Consider the following 13,149-nt stretch of genomic DNA (forward strand, 5'->3'; position numbering starts at 1 on the left):
GAGGGAGGGAGGGAGGGAGGGAAATGAAGAGAAGAGAAAAGAAAAGAAAAGAAAAGAAACAATGAACTAAAGCTGGGCATGCCAGCAGATGCCTATAATCCCAACAGCTCGGGAGGCTGAAACAGGAGGATCCTGAGTTCCAAGCCAGCCTGGGCAACTTAATGAGACCCTATCTTGAAATAAAAAGGGCTGGGATTCAGCTCAGTGTCAGAGCAAACCTTGTTTAAATCTGTAGCACCATCAAGAAAAAAAAATCATTAAAAAAACAAATGTTTAAAGTGATCAGTATCTATTTTTTTTCTGAATATTTATTTATTTAGTTAGTTTTAGGTGGACACAATATCTTTATTTTACATTTATGTGGTGCTGAGGATCGAACCCAGTGCCTCATGCATGCTACACGAGCACTCTACCACTGAGGCAAAAGCCCAGCCCCATCAGTATCTATTTTTTAAAAAGGAAATCATATCATTTCTTTCTTCTGAAAAAGAATAGCAATGACTCCATGCAGCATACTACAGTGACTATTTTATGTCAGAAGACTCATGAAAGATCTTGAACAGGGCTGGGGCTGGGGCTCAGCAGTAGCACACTTTCCTGGCATGTGTGAGGCACTGGGTATGATTCTCAGCACCATGTATAAATAAATAAAATACAGGTCTATCAATACCTTAAAAAAAAATTTTTTTTTAAATCTTAAACAAAAAGTGATCACTTACTTTCTGAACATGTAGTTTCACCATTAGTGACAACTTCAGCTTCTAACTGCAGCCCATCAAGACAAATTGACAAGTCTCCCATTGTCTCTGTTGGCTCTTTGTCACCTGCAAGCTGCAAAGTCACAATCACTTCTTCAACTGAAAGAGAATAAAATTATAGAAAAATGATTATTTTTTCTTTTAAACCATCTTAACTGTTAAAAATCTAATATCAGAAAAAACTACATATGTATTTAAATTGTTTTGCTATGCTTCACCCAAAGTTTGGGGCCTTTTGACATCAAAACATTGTATTTTAAAAAGAGACAAAATTTGCTAATGTTTAATATCCATAATGTAAAATATTTAAAATCTCACTAATTTCACTTATATTCATTTCACCCTTTTAAGATGAAAAATAAGATTATTTAGCAATATATACCTGTATTATATTAAATGAAAACAGAACTTGAGAATGGATTATATCTCATAAGCCCTATATAAGAAGAAAATTCTTTAAAGTGTATTTAAGCAGACAAGAAATAGAAAAACTATGTTTTAAAATCATGATATTAAATAAATAAGCTATGAGTTTTATAAATGTAAATAAAACCACCACCACCTAAAATGAAATAAGCATTTTAAATAAGCATTGAGAAGTCTACCTATGTCTGTTACCTCCAAAATGACACATACTCTGAAGTGAGATTGTTTTTCCTTCACCTCTGCTCTAATTTTTTTTTACTAAGTAAATATTTACTAAAAATTGTAGACGTAAAATGAATAGAAAAACCAACTATTAGACAAACTATTTAAAATGCTTTAAATAGTTCAAGATTCATCCTGTATTAACCCAATAACCAACATGAGTTCTTCACATATTTAACATACAAATTTCTTCCAGAAAAACAAACAGCTAAGCACAATTTCTATTATTTTTATATACATACGTTTCATATTGTTTGACTTTAATGTTTCATAAATATCTAATGCAGCAGTTCCCAATAAAACATCAGACTTCAGTGTCTGGTGACTCCACACTCGAAAATGTAATTTACTCACAGGGGTAACGATACTAAAAGTGAAAAAAGAGGGAAAATATTATTTTCATTAAATATCACAATGGGATCCTAAAGAAGTTACAATTAAGTTTTAATGTCTAAAGTCTTCTCATGCACCCCTTATAGTTTACTGTATAACCAATACTAACCTATGTTCTCTAATCTAATGAAAACTGTGTTTGAATAACTATGCTTGCACAGTTATTTTCACCTGTGGTTGAACTACAAGAGGAACTTCATGTACATACTGTCAACAAATCAAAACTGCTTATATACTGCAACAAACCATTAAGAAAGTGAATTTACTAAAACATCACATGGTATCCCACAAATATGTATAATTCTATCCCACAAATATATAATTCTTATGAGTCTATTTGAAAATTAAATAAATAAAAATTTATTTTTAAAGTGTGAATTTACAAATTAAGTCCTTATTTTGTCACAGCCTGCCAAGCTTGAAGTTGTTTCATTTACTCTTCATAGTAACTTTATGAGGTAGGAATTATCATTCCCATCTTTAGACACTGAAACTGATATTTAGAGGTTAAGCAAATTGCTCAAGGTTACACAGTAAATGGTAGAACTACATTTGAACAAAAGTCAACTATTAAAATTTATACTCAAAAGTTCCACATTATATTAGAGATACCAAGTTTCACATTGAGAGAGGCAAAGTGTCTAGGACAACTATCAAATATAGACTCACTCTTATCTTGCTAATATGAAACCAATAAAGAATGTACTTTATAATGGTATTTTCCAAAGAAAATGGGGTATCAGAATTGGAATAAACATAAAAACTATTTTAGAGTCAAAAAGTAGAAAATCAGGAGCATATCATAGTTCTTTCTATGGTTCAATTCTATAAACACAAATTCCAAAAATGTTTGAATTTCTTTATACTTCATTCTAAAATGTGATCAAATTTTGGGGTTAGAAGTCCACCTATGCCTATTACTGCCATCATCATATTTCCACCATCATTTTACCAGTAGTAAGTAGTAACTTAAACAAACTAAAAATTTTTCCATTTTCACATTGTCCCCTTTTGGCAGAAGGGGATAAGGTACTTTTCTCTTTTCAACATTCTCAGATATGACTTTTAGGAGAGCACATAAAATATATTATTTTAAGGGGTTATTAATAATGGTGGAATGTGACGATCATTACTATCCAAAGTACAGGTATGAAGACACAAATTGGTGTGAATATACTGTGTATACAACTAGAGATATGAAAAATTATGTTCTATATGTGCAATAAGAATTGTAATGCATTCCACTGTCAATATATAAATTTAAAAAATTAAAATAAAAAAAATACATTTCTCTAGCTAGGCATAATAGCACATGCCTGTAATCTCAGTGACTCGGGTGGCTGAGGCAGGAGGATCACATGTTCAACGCCAGCTTTGGCAACTGGGTAAGACATTGTCTCAAAAATAAATAAATAAATAGGGCTGGGGAATGTAACTCAATAGCAGAACACCTTTGGGTTCAAACCCAAGTACTGGGGAAAAAAGAAAAAAAGAACAGGAACAAGAAAGTATTTCTTTATAAGCCAACAGGAAAACATTATGGGGAAAAAATAAAAGGCAAATAAATTTTAACTTCACTTTTTTCCCCCTATGGAAAAGGATACAATCAGATAGTTTATTTAAATTTCAATTTGATTCTAGACAGCAGCTTATAAAATCTGTTGTACAGCAATGGAAACTGTGTTAAAATTGCTGATCAATATGCTACAACTTAAAAATATAAGAGAAAAACTTGAGCTGTGAGTTGCCCCAAACATCTAGGCTCAGCAACAGCACTAGCATATAGGGCTATAAGTTTATTTCTTCCTAACTTCTGAACTAAGCAGTTCATGGCATTAATAGCCTAAGAGTCAGTCTAAATGCCTCAAAGTGCAAATTTAGTGAGCACTAATAACAGCTGCAAGTTAGATGAGCAGTCATTCTATTATTAAGCTGAGCGTCTTTGGTCATTGTAGATGCTATGTGACCTTTTTACAAATATCACTTGATTTTTACATTTTTTAATTCTTATATTGCTTAAATTAGACTTAATCTATAATGGGCCACCAATTAAAAACAGCCTAAAAACCATTAATGCTGAAATAAATGTAGATGAAGAGCATCAGAATGATAATTCTGTAAAACAGGGCTAGTGCTATAGCTCAATGGTTAAGTGCTTGCCTAGTATGCATGAGGTCCTGAGTTCAACTCTCAGCACCAAAAAAAAAAAAAAAAAAAAGATTTGATAATTTTGCAAAACGGAACTCAAAATTCAAGAAAATTCTTAAATTTCATTCATTTGCTCAAAATCATCATAAAATACATCAAGATGCCCCTAGAAGGTTAATACCCATGTTAAAGACGCAGGTATTTCAAATTATTTTGTCATTTACAGGAATATAATCCACATAAGCATGTATAATGGGATGAGAAGAGTTTACAGTTTCTAATGTCTTATCACACTATATAGGAATAAAGACCTTGTCAATAGTTTATTTTCCTAAGAGGAAAAAAATTCAAGAATTCCAAGTATAATGTAATGAAAGTAACCTGTCATTGTAATATTTTATGTGGAAACAATTAGAAATATTTTGACCTACACTTTACCACACATTTGCTTCCCTAATCAAATGTGCTACAGTATTTTAAAATCCTTTTGTTGATTAAAAAAAAAAAAAAGTTAAAAAGCATAGTTTTTTTTTTTGTGTGTGTTTTTTTTTTGTGTGTGTGTGTGTGTGTGTATGTGTGGTGCTGAGGATTGAACCCAGGGCCTTGTGCATGTGAGGCAAGCACTCTACCAACTGAGCTGTATACCTTTGTTTATTTGTTTTTATGTGGTACTGAGGATCAAACCCAGGGCCTCTCATGTGCTAGGCGAACGTGCTCTACCGCTGAGCCACAATCCCAACCCTTCTTACCTTATTTTTAAAAATGAAAAATTATCTATAATTCCTTTTGGTGAGTAGTCAATATCCTAGGTTATGGTGTCAATATTTGGGATTTTATTAGTTAGTGTTGAAACTGAGCTTTATGAATTTCTACTACAGATGAAAACACCAGCATTAAAGATATATGCACACAGATGTGTATTACACTAGTCTAGTAGCATAATATTAGAAAATATTAGAAACCAATCAATCAATAGGGAACTAAATAAATTATAGTCCATCTACATTAAGAAATATTATTTAAAAAGGAATATGTAGTTATAATAGTGATGTTAGACCTTTATGTATTCAGTTAGAAAGATAAACATAATAAAAGTATTAAGTACAAAAACAAAGTTGTAGAATAAAATGTACAGTGTAGCATTTTTATAGTAGAAAAAAACTCTTGTGTTGATTTGTAGAGGCATAAGAATTTAAACAAAAAACGATTTTTAAGAACAAAGTTAAAAATAATGGGAGTTAGCTGGGTGGAATGACACATGCCTGTAATCCCAGTGGCTTGGGAGGCTGAGGCAGGAGGACCACAAATTCAAAACCAGCCTCAGCAACTTAGCAAGGCCCTAAGCAATTTAGTAAGACCCTGTCTCAAAATAAAAAGGGCTGGAGATGATGTGGCTCAGTGGTTAAGTGCCCTGAATTCAATTCCTAGTACTCCCCCAAATAATAATAAAGTGAGCTGCTTATAACCTCCTAATTCAATTCCAAGATAAGAAAAGAGCTGCTATAAATTTTTCTAGCTTCATGAATATGGGCCCTCCCAGTTGTTCAGCAATCATAATGATATCATAACCTTCTAAACTGGAGAAGATAAAGAAAGAGACTAGAAGAAGAGAGACAGAAGTAGCTAAAGAAAAACAAAGGAGGGCTGGGAATATAGCTCATTGGTAGAGTGCTTGCCTCACATGCACAAGGCCCTGGGTTCAATTCCCAGTACTACAAAAGAAAAGAGAAAAACAAAAGAGAGATTAGAGGAAAGACTTCAAGGAAAAGAGGGGAGAAAATTGGTGAAAGAGAAAAAAAGGTAAAACAAAGAAATAAGTACATTAACGTTCCACTTCTGCTCACCTACTAAACAAAATATTATGCTATAGAAAATATTTTCAAACTTACACTGTAAGGGGTTGCTTCCATTTGGGGCTGTTGGTATTGTTGCATTTTTCTGTCTTTTTTGACTGTCCATCCACTGTGACTTCCACATAAGGACTTGGTCCAAACCAATTCTTTTTATTTTCTTTAAGTTTTGCTGAGATGACTATGTAAAAGAATATTTTGAGATGTTATTTCAATATTCAAATCAATTTAACTTCATAAAGATTAAACAGCTTTGCTCTAAAGTATTTACTAATTTTATCCACTTATGACCTTTGTAATTTTATTCACTTATGACCTTCCATCTAGTAAATAAATATACAAGCTGCCCAAATTCCCATTAAAACATTTCAACTATCAGTATCAGTAGTTTCAGAATTCAGGTACATTAAAAGTACATGTACAAACTTGTTAAAAAAAAAACAAACAAAAAAACCACACACATGCCTACCATATGACAAGACACTGCTTTAAACTTTAATGGTGTATAAAATGGCTTTGGCTCTCAAGAAGATTACATTCTAGTTACAATGACTTTGTAGTAAGGAAGACCTATAAGGAAGTACTTTTAAGCAACCACTAAATGACAAGGAGACAACCATATAAAGATCAGAGATGTGGAAAAGAGTGAATTCCAGAAAGAGGCAAAGAGTTTGGCATATCTGAGAAAAGTAGAGCAAAACACAAGAAGGGTAAATGAAATGAGATGAGCTGTTTAAGTAAATGAGCTTTGAAAGCTAAGGAATTTGGGTTTAATTCTAAGTGTGTTTGAAAATCACCAGAGGAAAAGAATTACAAACTTAAAAGATTTTTAAAAATATATATCTTATAGTGTCTCATTAGTACATAAGCAAGAGCTTCCAATGTTGCATATCTTGAGACACAGACTCAGCCTTCAACTAAGAGTTAGTCAACTTTGTCATAAATAGTCTTATCGGGCTGGGGATGTGGCTCAAGCGGTAGCGCGCTAGCCTGGCATGCGTGCGACCCAGGTTCGATCCTCAGCACCACATACAAAACAAAGATGTTGTGTCTGCCAAAAACTAAAAAATAAATATTAAAAAATTCTCTCTCTCTCTCTCTCTCAAAAAATAAAAATAAATAAATAAATAGTCTTATCGAAGATCCACGGAGGGGACTGAAAATAGATTAGAATCTAGAAGAATATCCCCTGGTTTCTATGTGTAGTAACTCCCCATATGAGAAAATCACAGCCAAGGAAATATTCTACCACCTAGATAACTATTCTAGCACCAAAGTTCAGAGAATGCCAGTGCATATTAAGTTTAAGAAGCCCTTAGAGTTCCTAGATGACATTATATAGCAGCTACTCAAGAGGCGCAATGTATAATGCAAAGTCTGGGAATCAAGAAGGCACAGTTCCAAGTGGTGGCCCTGAATCTCTGATTTCACACATATTAACTATTTCTGTCCTCTTATACTTATGTGCCTCTTTGGTGGAAATCAAGCCATTCTTACTGTGTGTACACATTCTTTAAATTAGAACTTCATTATGAAAAAGTTTAATAAGATTTGAAATCAACATATATTATTTTTAAAACATGCCAAAGAGGGACAAAGAGTTGTAAGAGATAACATTAAAGAAGTAGTCAGTAAGAAATCACTGAGGAATTTTCAGTAAAAGGTACCCACAACATGTATCAGGTATTACTTTGGACACTAAGGATGAAGCAATTACCAAATTAACACTTAAAGACCACTACAGATCACTGTTGCAGTGGGGGAAATAAACTGAAAGGGAGACAAAAAGTAGAGGTTAAATGGCTACTGAAGTCATCTGGTCAAGAGATGACAGTGGGGGCTGGGATTGTGGCTCAGTGGCAGAACGTTTGCCCAGCATGGGTGAGGCGCTAGGTTTGATTCTCAGCACCGCATATAAATAAATAAAGGTCCATTGACAATTAAAAAAAAATTTAAAGAGAGAGAGAGAGAGAGATGACAGTGGTTTGGACTGGGGTGGAGAATATGGAATGGAATAATCCTTTCTATGGGGAAACAACATGACTAGATTACATAAAATGAATAGGAAAGGATAACCCCCAAGCTTCTGGCATGAATAACTAGATGGAAGATGGCATCACCTAATAAGATGGAAAAAAACAAAAGGGTGGCAGAACCAGAAATTAAAAATTTTATGATGAATGTGTAATACTTGAGATTGAAGTATAAGACATCAAAGAGGAAACATGAAGTGGGAAGTCTTTTCTAGAACAGAAAGTATTTCCAGGAACCAGTCTATCTCAGTTTAAAGTGTACTATAGGTAAAAAGCTCTAATACTTAATATAGAGCCAAATTTAATAACAGGATTGCCACAGAAAAATATAAAATCCCTATTTTTAATACATTTCTAAAAAAGTGAAACAACTCAAAACAATTTTGTATAAGATTCTGTGGTCCTCTGAAACTGATTAAATTTAGAACAAAGAACAATGTGAATCTGACAGGAAGGAAATAATCTACTCACAAGTAGCTTCTTATGATTAAAAAAAATTATTACATATTTTAAATTAACACATAATTACACATATTTATAAGGTACAACAACACTTGTATATACAATACATAATGATCAGATCAGGGTTATTGGTATATTTCTATCACCTCAAACATTTATTTATTTATTTGTTTATTCATCTGTTTATTTATTTATGTTTATTTATTTATTTATGTTAGAAGCATCCAAAATCCTCTCTACTAGCTATATAAAAATATATAATTAAGTTGTTAGCCACTGTGATTCAAATTTCTGACACTGATTTTGCCACATAATCACCCATAAACCCACTAAAGTCAAATTTTTCTTTCTTTCTTTCTTTCTTTTTTTGGCAGGAACCCAGGAACAGTCTTGTGGTAGAACAGAATGGAAACTTTAGCAGTTTAAGAGCTCACAGTCTGTGGTTTTGCACACTGCTGATACACAGCAGCTCTGCTTACTGACATTTAACCATAGAAGCCTGTAGAGGCTAATAGGAACCTATAGCAGACGACATCAGTAGCAGGAAGCATATAGCAGGGACAGAACAATCCCCCTTCAGGCTTAGCGCAGTAAAAGTCCCTAGCTGTAAGAGATAAGAAAGAGTTCCTAGGTTGTTGACAAGTATGTACCAATACAACGAATGTAGAATGCACCCTCCAAATAGAATTACACCAACTATCTTGCCTTAATGTACCCCAAATTTGCTTATGTCTACAAGAAAAAATCCTACTGTGCTTGGAGCTCAGACTTTAGGAATTATACCTCTGGGCCATGGTGCTACTAATAGTGCTGCTTCCAGATCTCAGTGTTCTGACCCTTATTTCTTGCTACACTATCATTGAGCTGTATCTCCAGTCTTTTTATTAACTTTGAGGCAGGGTCTCATTAAGTTGGTAAGGGCCTCCCTAAGTTGCTGAGGCTGGCCTTAAACTTGTAATACTCATGCCTCAGCCTCTGGAGTTGCTTGGATTACAGGCATGTGCCAATGCACCAACAGTTTAACAAACTTTAAATGGAGAAAATAGGATAAGGAAAATTAGCACTAATTGTTAATTTATTGCTTGTCTGGCACTTAAATACTGTCATTTCAATACTCACTACTACTCTTGAGATAGGTATTACTGTCTTAACATTACACACAAAAAGACAAGCTCAGTGTGGAATTTAAAATTTACCCAAAGCCTGGACAGGAAAGATTATTTAACTGTTTAAATCTCAAAGTCTAGATTCATAAAACCTTTGTTATAGTCCTAAATAATAAATACTTAAAAAAAAAAAACACCTATATAAATTATAAACTGGAAGAAAGGGGAACAAAAAAATGTCAAACTACTATAAGAGGCCTCTAAACAACTGTCTTTTTACTTCTGTAATTAAATTCTTTGCAGCTACCAAAATTATCTTCCTAAAATAGATATAATCATGTTATTACTTCAAAGATTCTCCACTGCTTGAAAAATGAAGTTTAAACTCTTATGAGACAGTTTACATTGTTTATCATGTAACCATAAACATATCTTTCCAGCCCCTTCCTAAACCAACTCTCATCTATCCCCATATTCCAGCCACCCTTAGTTAGAATTTTGGGGCCATGAACTTCCATGCTTCCACACATTCTGACACCTCTACTCAGAATGATCTTTGTTCCTTTCCTCCTCAATGAAATCCTACCTCTTAAAAGACAAAAGCCCTTGCCATTCTTCTTTGATAAAATGCTTCTTTAACCCTAAGAAATTAAATTGTTCCTGCTTCCATGTTTCCACGGTATTTTCATATTTATGTATGGCTCCTACAGCTTTCCATTCTTACTAGTTTTTACTTGTTTAACTCAAACTACAATCCCCTTCATGGCAAGCATGTAGCCAGTCTTTATAACTTCTATAGCACTTTGTGATTTACCTTCAGAGGTGATTACTACACTTGTTGAACCAAATGATTATCAATTATGGTAGAAAGAATTTCCCTGCTTTATAGTTTCCTTCTTGAAAGAACGAACAAGGCTCGTTGTTGGAGAAAATGCCCGTCTATTGAGGAACAGCTCTGCATATTTATAGAGTGGGGGGGGTAGGTTGACAGTTATGACAGTTTAATGGTTGAAAGGTTTGACAGTTGGCATGGGGTGCTTTCTGATTGGTGGGTAAGGATCATGTGAGTCAGTGGGGCTAGTCTGATTGGTGGGTAAGGATCAAGTGAGCCAGCAGGGCTAGTCTGATTGGTGGGTAAGGATCATGTGAGCCAGCAGGGCTAGTCTGATTGGTGGGTAAGGATCATGTAAGCCAGCAGGGCTCACCATTGGATGGCTCTTCTAGGGGGGGATGAGGAAGTTAGTCTTTGGATCACTGGCGACTCCCAACACTTCTCCCTTTCGCTTTCTCTGCTTCTCTCCCTCCCTACTTCCCTTCACCTCTGGTCCTGACATTCTCTACCCAATATAGTTAACTTTGATCCTTCTGCTCTAAAGATTAATGCTTTGAACCAATTTTGATTTTTACTTAGAAGCCTTAGAAAGGAGGATCAAAAGTTCAAGGTCGGCCTCTGCAACTAAGTGAGAGTAGAGAGGCTATAGTGAATAAGGTAAAAATAAGGATGCTAAGTCCTGATAAATCAGCTGGATAAGGAACAAGAGAAAGAGATACAACTCACTGGATAACAGTTAACTCTGGGGTCAAAAATTAGGTTAGGGCTGGGCAAGGTGGCACATGCCTGTAATCCCAGAAGCTCAGGAGGATGAGGCAGGAGATCAAAGTTCAAAGCCAGTCTCAACAATTTAGTGAGGCCCTAAGCAATTTAATGAGACTCTGTCTCAAAATAAAAAAATAAAAAGGAATGGAGAGACATGGTTCTGTGGTTAAGCGCTTCCGGGTTCAATCCCTGGTACCAAAACTAAATAAAAATTTAAAAGACTGGGAATGTAGCTCAGCAGTAAAGGGACAGTGAAAGGGACAGTGTGGGGCCCGACCCCTTCGCAGTTTTGGAACCCAACTATTAGGTAAGTAGCTTTACTACTATCCATGCTCCCACCATGATATGCTGCCCCACACCATAGCCTAAAAGCAATGGGTCAACCTAATAATGGACTGGAATCTCTAAAATTGTAAATGAAAATAACACTTCACTCTGATTTAATAAGTTAATTACCTCAGGTACTTGTTACAGTAATGAAAACTGACACAATATTTAATGATATATTGGCTAAACATATAAATTTTATCCATTATTCGTGGTTTGTTTTTATAGTTTTTCTCACACACTTGCACATTTTCAGAATTTAAAAAAAAATTTATGGGGCTGGGGATGTGGCTCAAGTGGTAGCGTGCTCGCCTGGCAAGCATGTGGCCCAGGTTCGATACTCAGCACCACATACAAACAAAGATGTTGTGTCTGCCGATAACTAAAAAAAAAATAAATATTAAAAAAATTCTCTCTCTCTCTCTCTAAAAAAAAAATTATGAATATTTTTAGTTGTAAATGAACACACATTATATAGTGCTGAGGATGAAACTCAGTGCTTCACACATGCAAGGCAAGTGCTTTACCACTGAGCTACAGCCTCAGCCCACATTTTCAGAATTTTTAAGCCCAACATTAAATTGGCTATGATTAGAACTTTCTATGGTAGAAACATTTATTAAATTATTTTCTGTTATGATAATAACAATGATATCATAAGACAGCAGTTTATGCAAAAGAAAAAGACAAATTATTAGCAATGGTTTGCTGAGAGATTATAATTCATCATTTTATTATTATACTGATTTTTAAAAATAAAAAGCATATACATTATATTACGGTTTGGAATATAAGTTGTTCCCCAAAGGTTTCTGAATTAATGCAGGAATATTTGGAAGTGAAATGACTACACTGTGTAGGCAGTTGGCTGGAGGAGGTAGATCACTAGGGGCATGCCCAAGAAGGGTCCATCTTTCCTGAGGCCTCTTCCCCCTTCCCTCTCTCTTTGCTTCCTGATCCCTCCATGAGCTGAGCAGCTTTCCTTCACTGGGCCCTTCCCCCATAATGTGCAGCCTTACCTTGGGCCCAAAGTAAGAGTCAGCTGGATATGGACTGTGAGACCTCTGAAACTGTGAGCCCCCCAAACACTTCCCCTCCATTAAGTTTTTCTTGTCAGGTATTTTAACAAGAAAAATACAAAAGCTGACTAAAACAATTACTATGTAATCTGAAACATAAAGGCTGTTTTAAAAGACAGTTCTAATCAAAGGTTTCAATATTAAGCTCTTTCCTTAGTCCACCCAAAGATATAAGACTGGAAGGGGGAGGGAAAAACAATTATAATCTAGCTTTAGTAAAGAAATATTAATATCTGCCAGTAAGAATCAAACATTGTAAGAAAATACACTGGAGCTAGTGAAGGAAATCCAAAAGAAAATTCTAGGGTAGTTACCTTAAGACAGTATTAATTTCATATAAGTCAATCACCTTCAGATTTTAAGAAGGATAATAATTCTATGGTCTGTGACTAAACATGATTCACAATCCAGAAGAGGATATAAGCCAGGTACAGTAGAAACTGAAACACAACATGTAGAGGATGATAATTGTTCTATAATCAATAAATGCTGTTAAAGGAAAGAGATTAGGCTTTTGTCTGAAGAAAATCTAGTGACTCTTCCTAGTTAGTACAAAAGGTTCCCTTATAAAAGACTTTAAAAGATACCATATGGAGCCAGGCTATGAAAGTCTTAGCTGAGGCTAAAGAAGTTCATTGTTTTGTTTTTTTGCACACAATAGGCAAGCATTCAACTACTAAGCAACATACCTAATCCTGAGGTTAAAGAAATTCTATACCAGACCAAAAAAAAAAAAAAAAAAAAAAAA

General features: G+C 34.5%; 1 protein-coding gene across 4 annotated transcripts in view; it reads right to left on the minus strand.

Moving 5' to 3' along the window:
* Positions 1–13,149, minus strand: part of Itch (itchy E3 ubiquitin protein ligase) — a 137,051-nt gene that overhangs the window by 69,729 nt on the left and 54,173 nt on the right. For all 4 annotated transcript variants that reach the window (XM_048811095.1, XM_015481533.2, XM_048811094.1 and 1 more), the window contains 3 exons: positions 5,837–5,978; positions 1,649–1,773; positions 720–857 (listed from right to left, as the gene is read on the minus strand). In XM_048811095.1, the coding sequence (XP_048667052.1) occupies positions 720–857; positions 1,649–1,773; positions 5,837–5,978 (405 nt within the window). The remainder of the gene's footprint in view (positions 1–719; positions 858–1,648; positions 1,774–5,836; positions 5,979–13,149) is intronic.

Source organism: Marmota marmota, unplaced genomic scaffold (assembly GCF_001458135.2).
Source record: "Marmota marmota marmota unplaced genomic scaffold, marMar, whole genome shotgun sequence".
Classification (NCBI taxonomy): domain Eukaryota; kingdom Metazoa; phylum Chordata; class Mammalia; order Rodentia; family Sciuridae; genus Marmota; species Marmota marmota.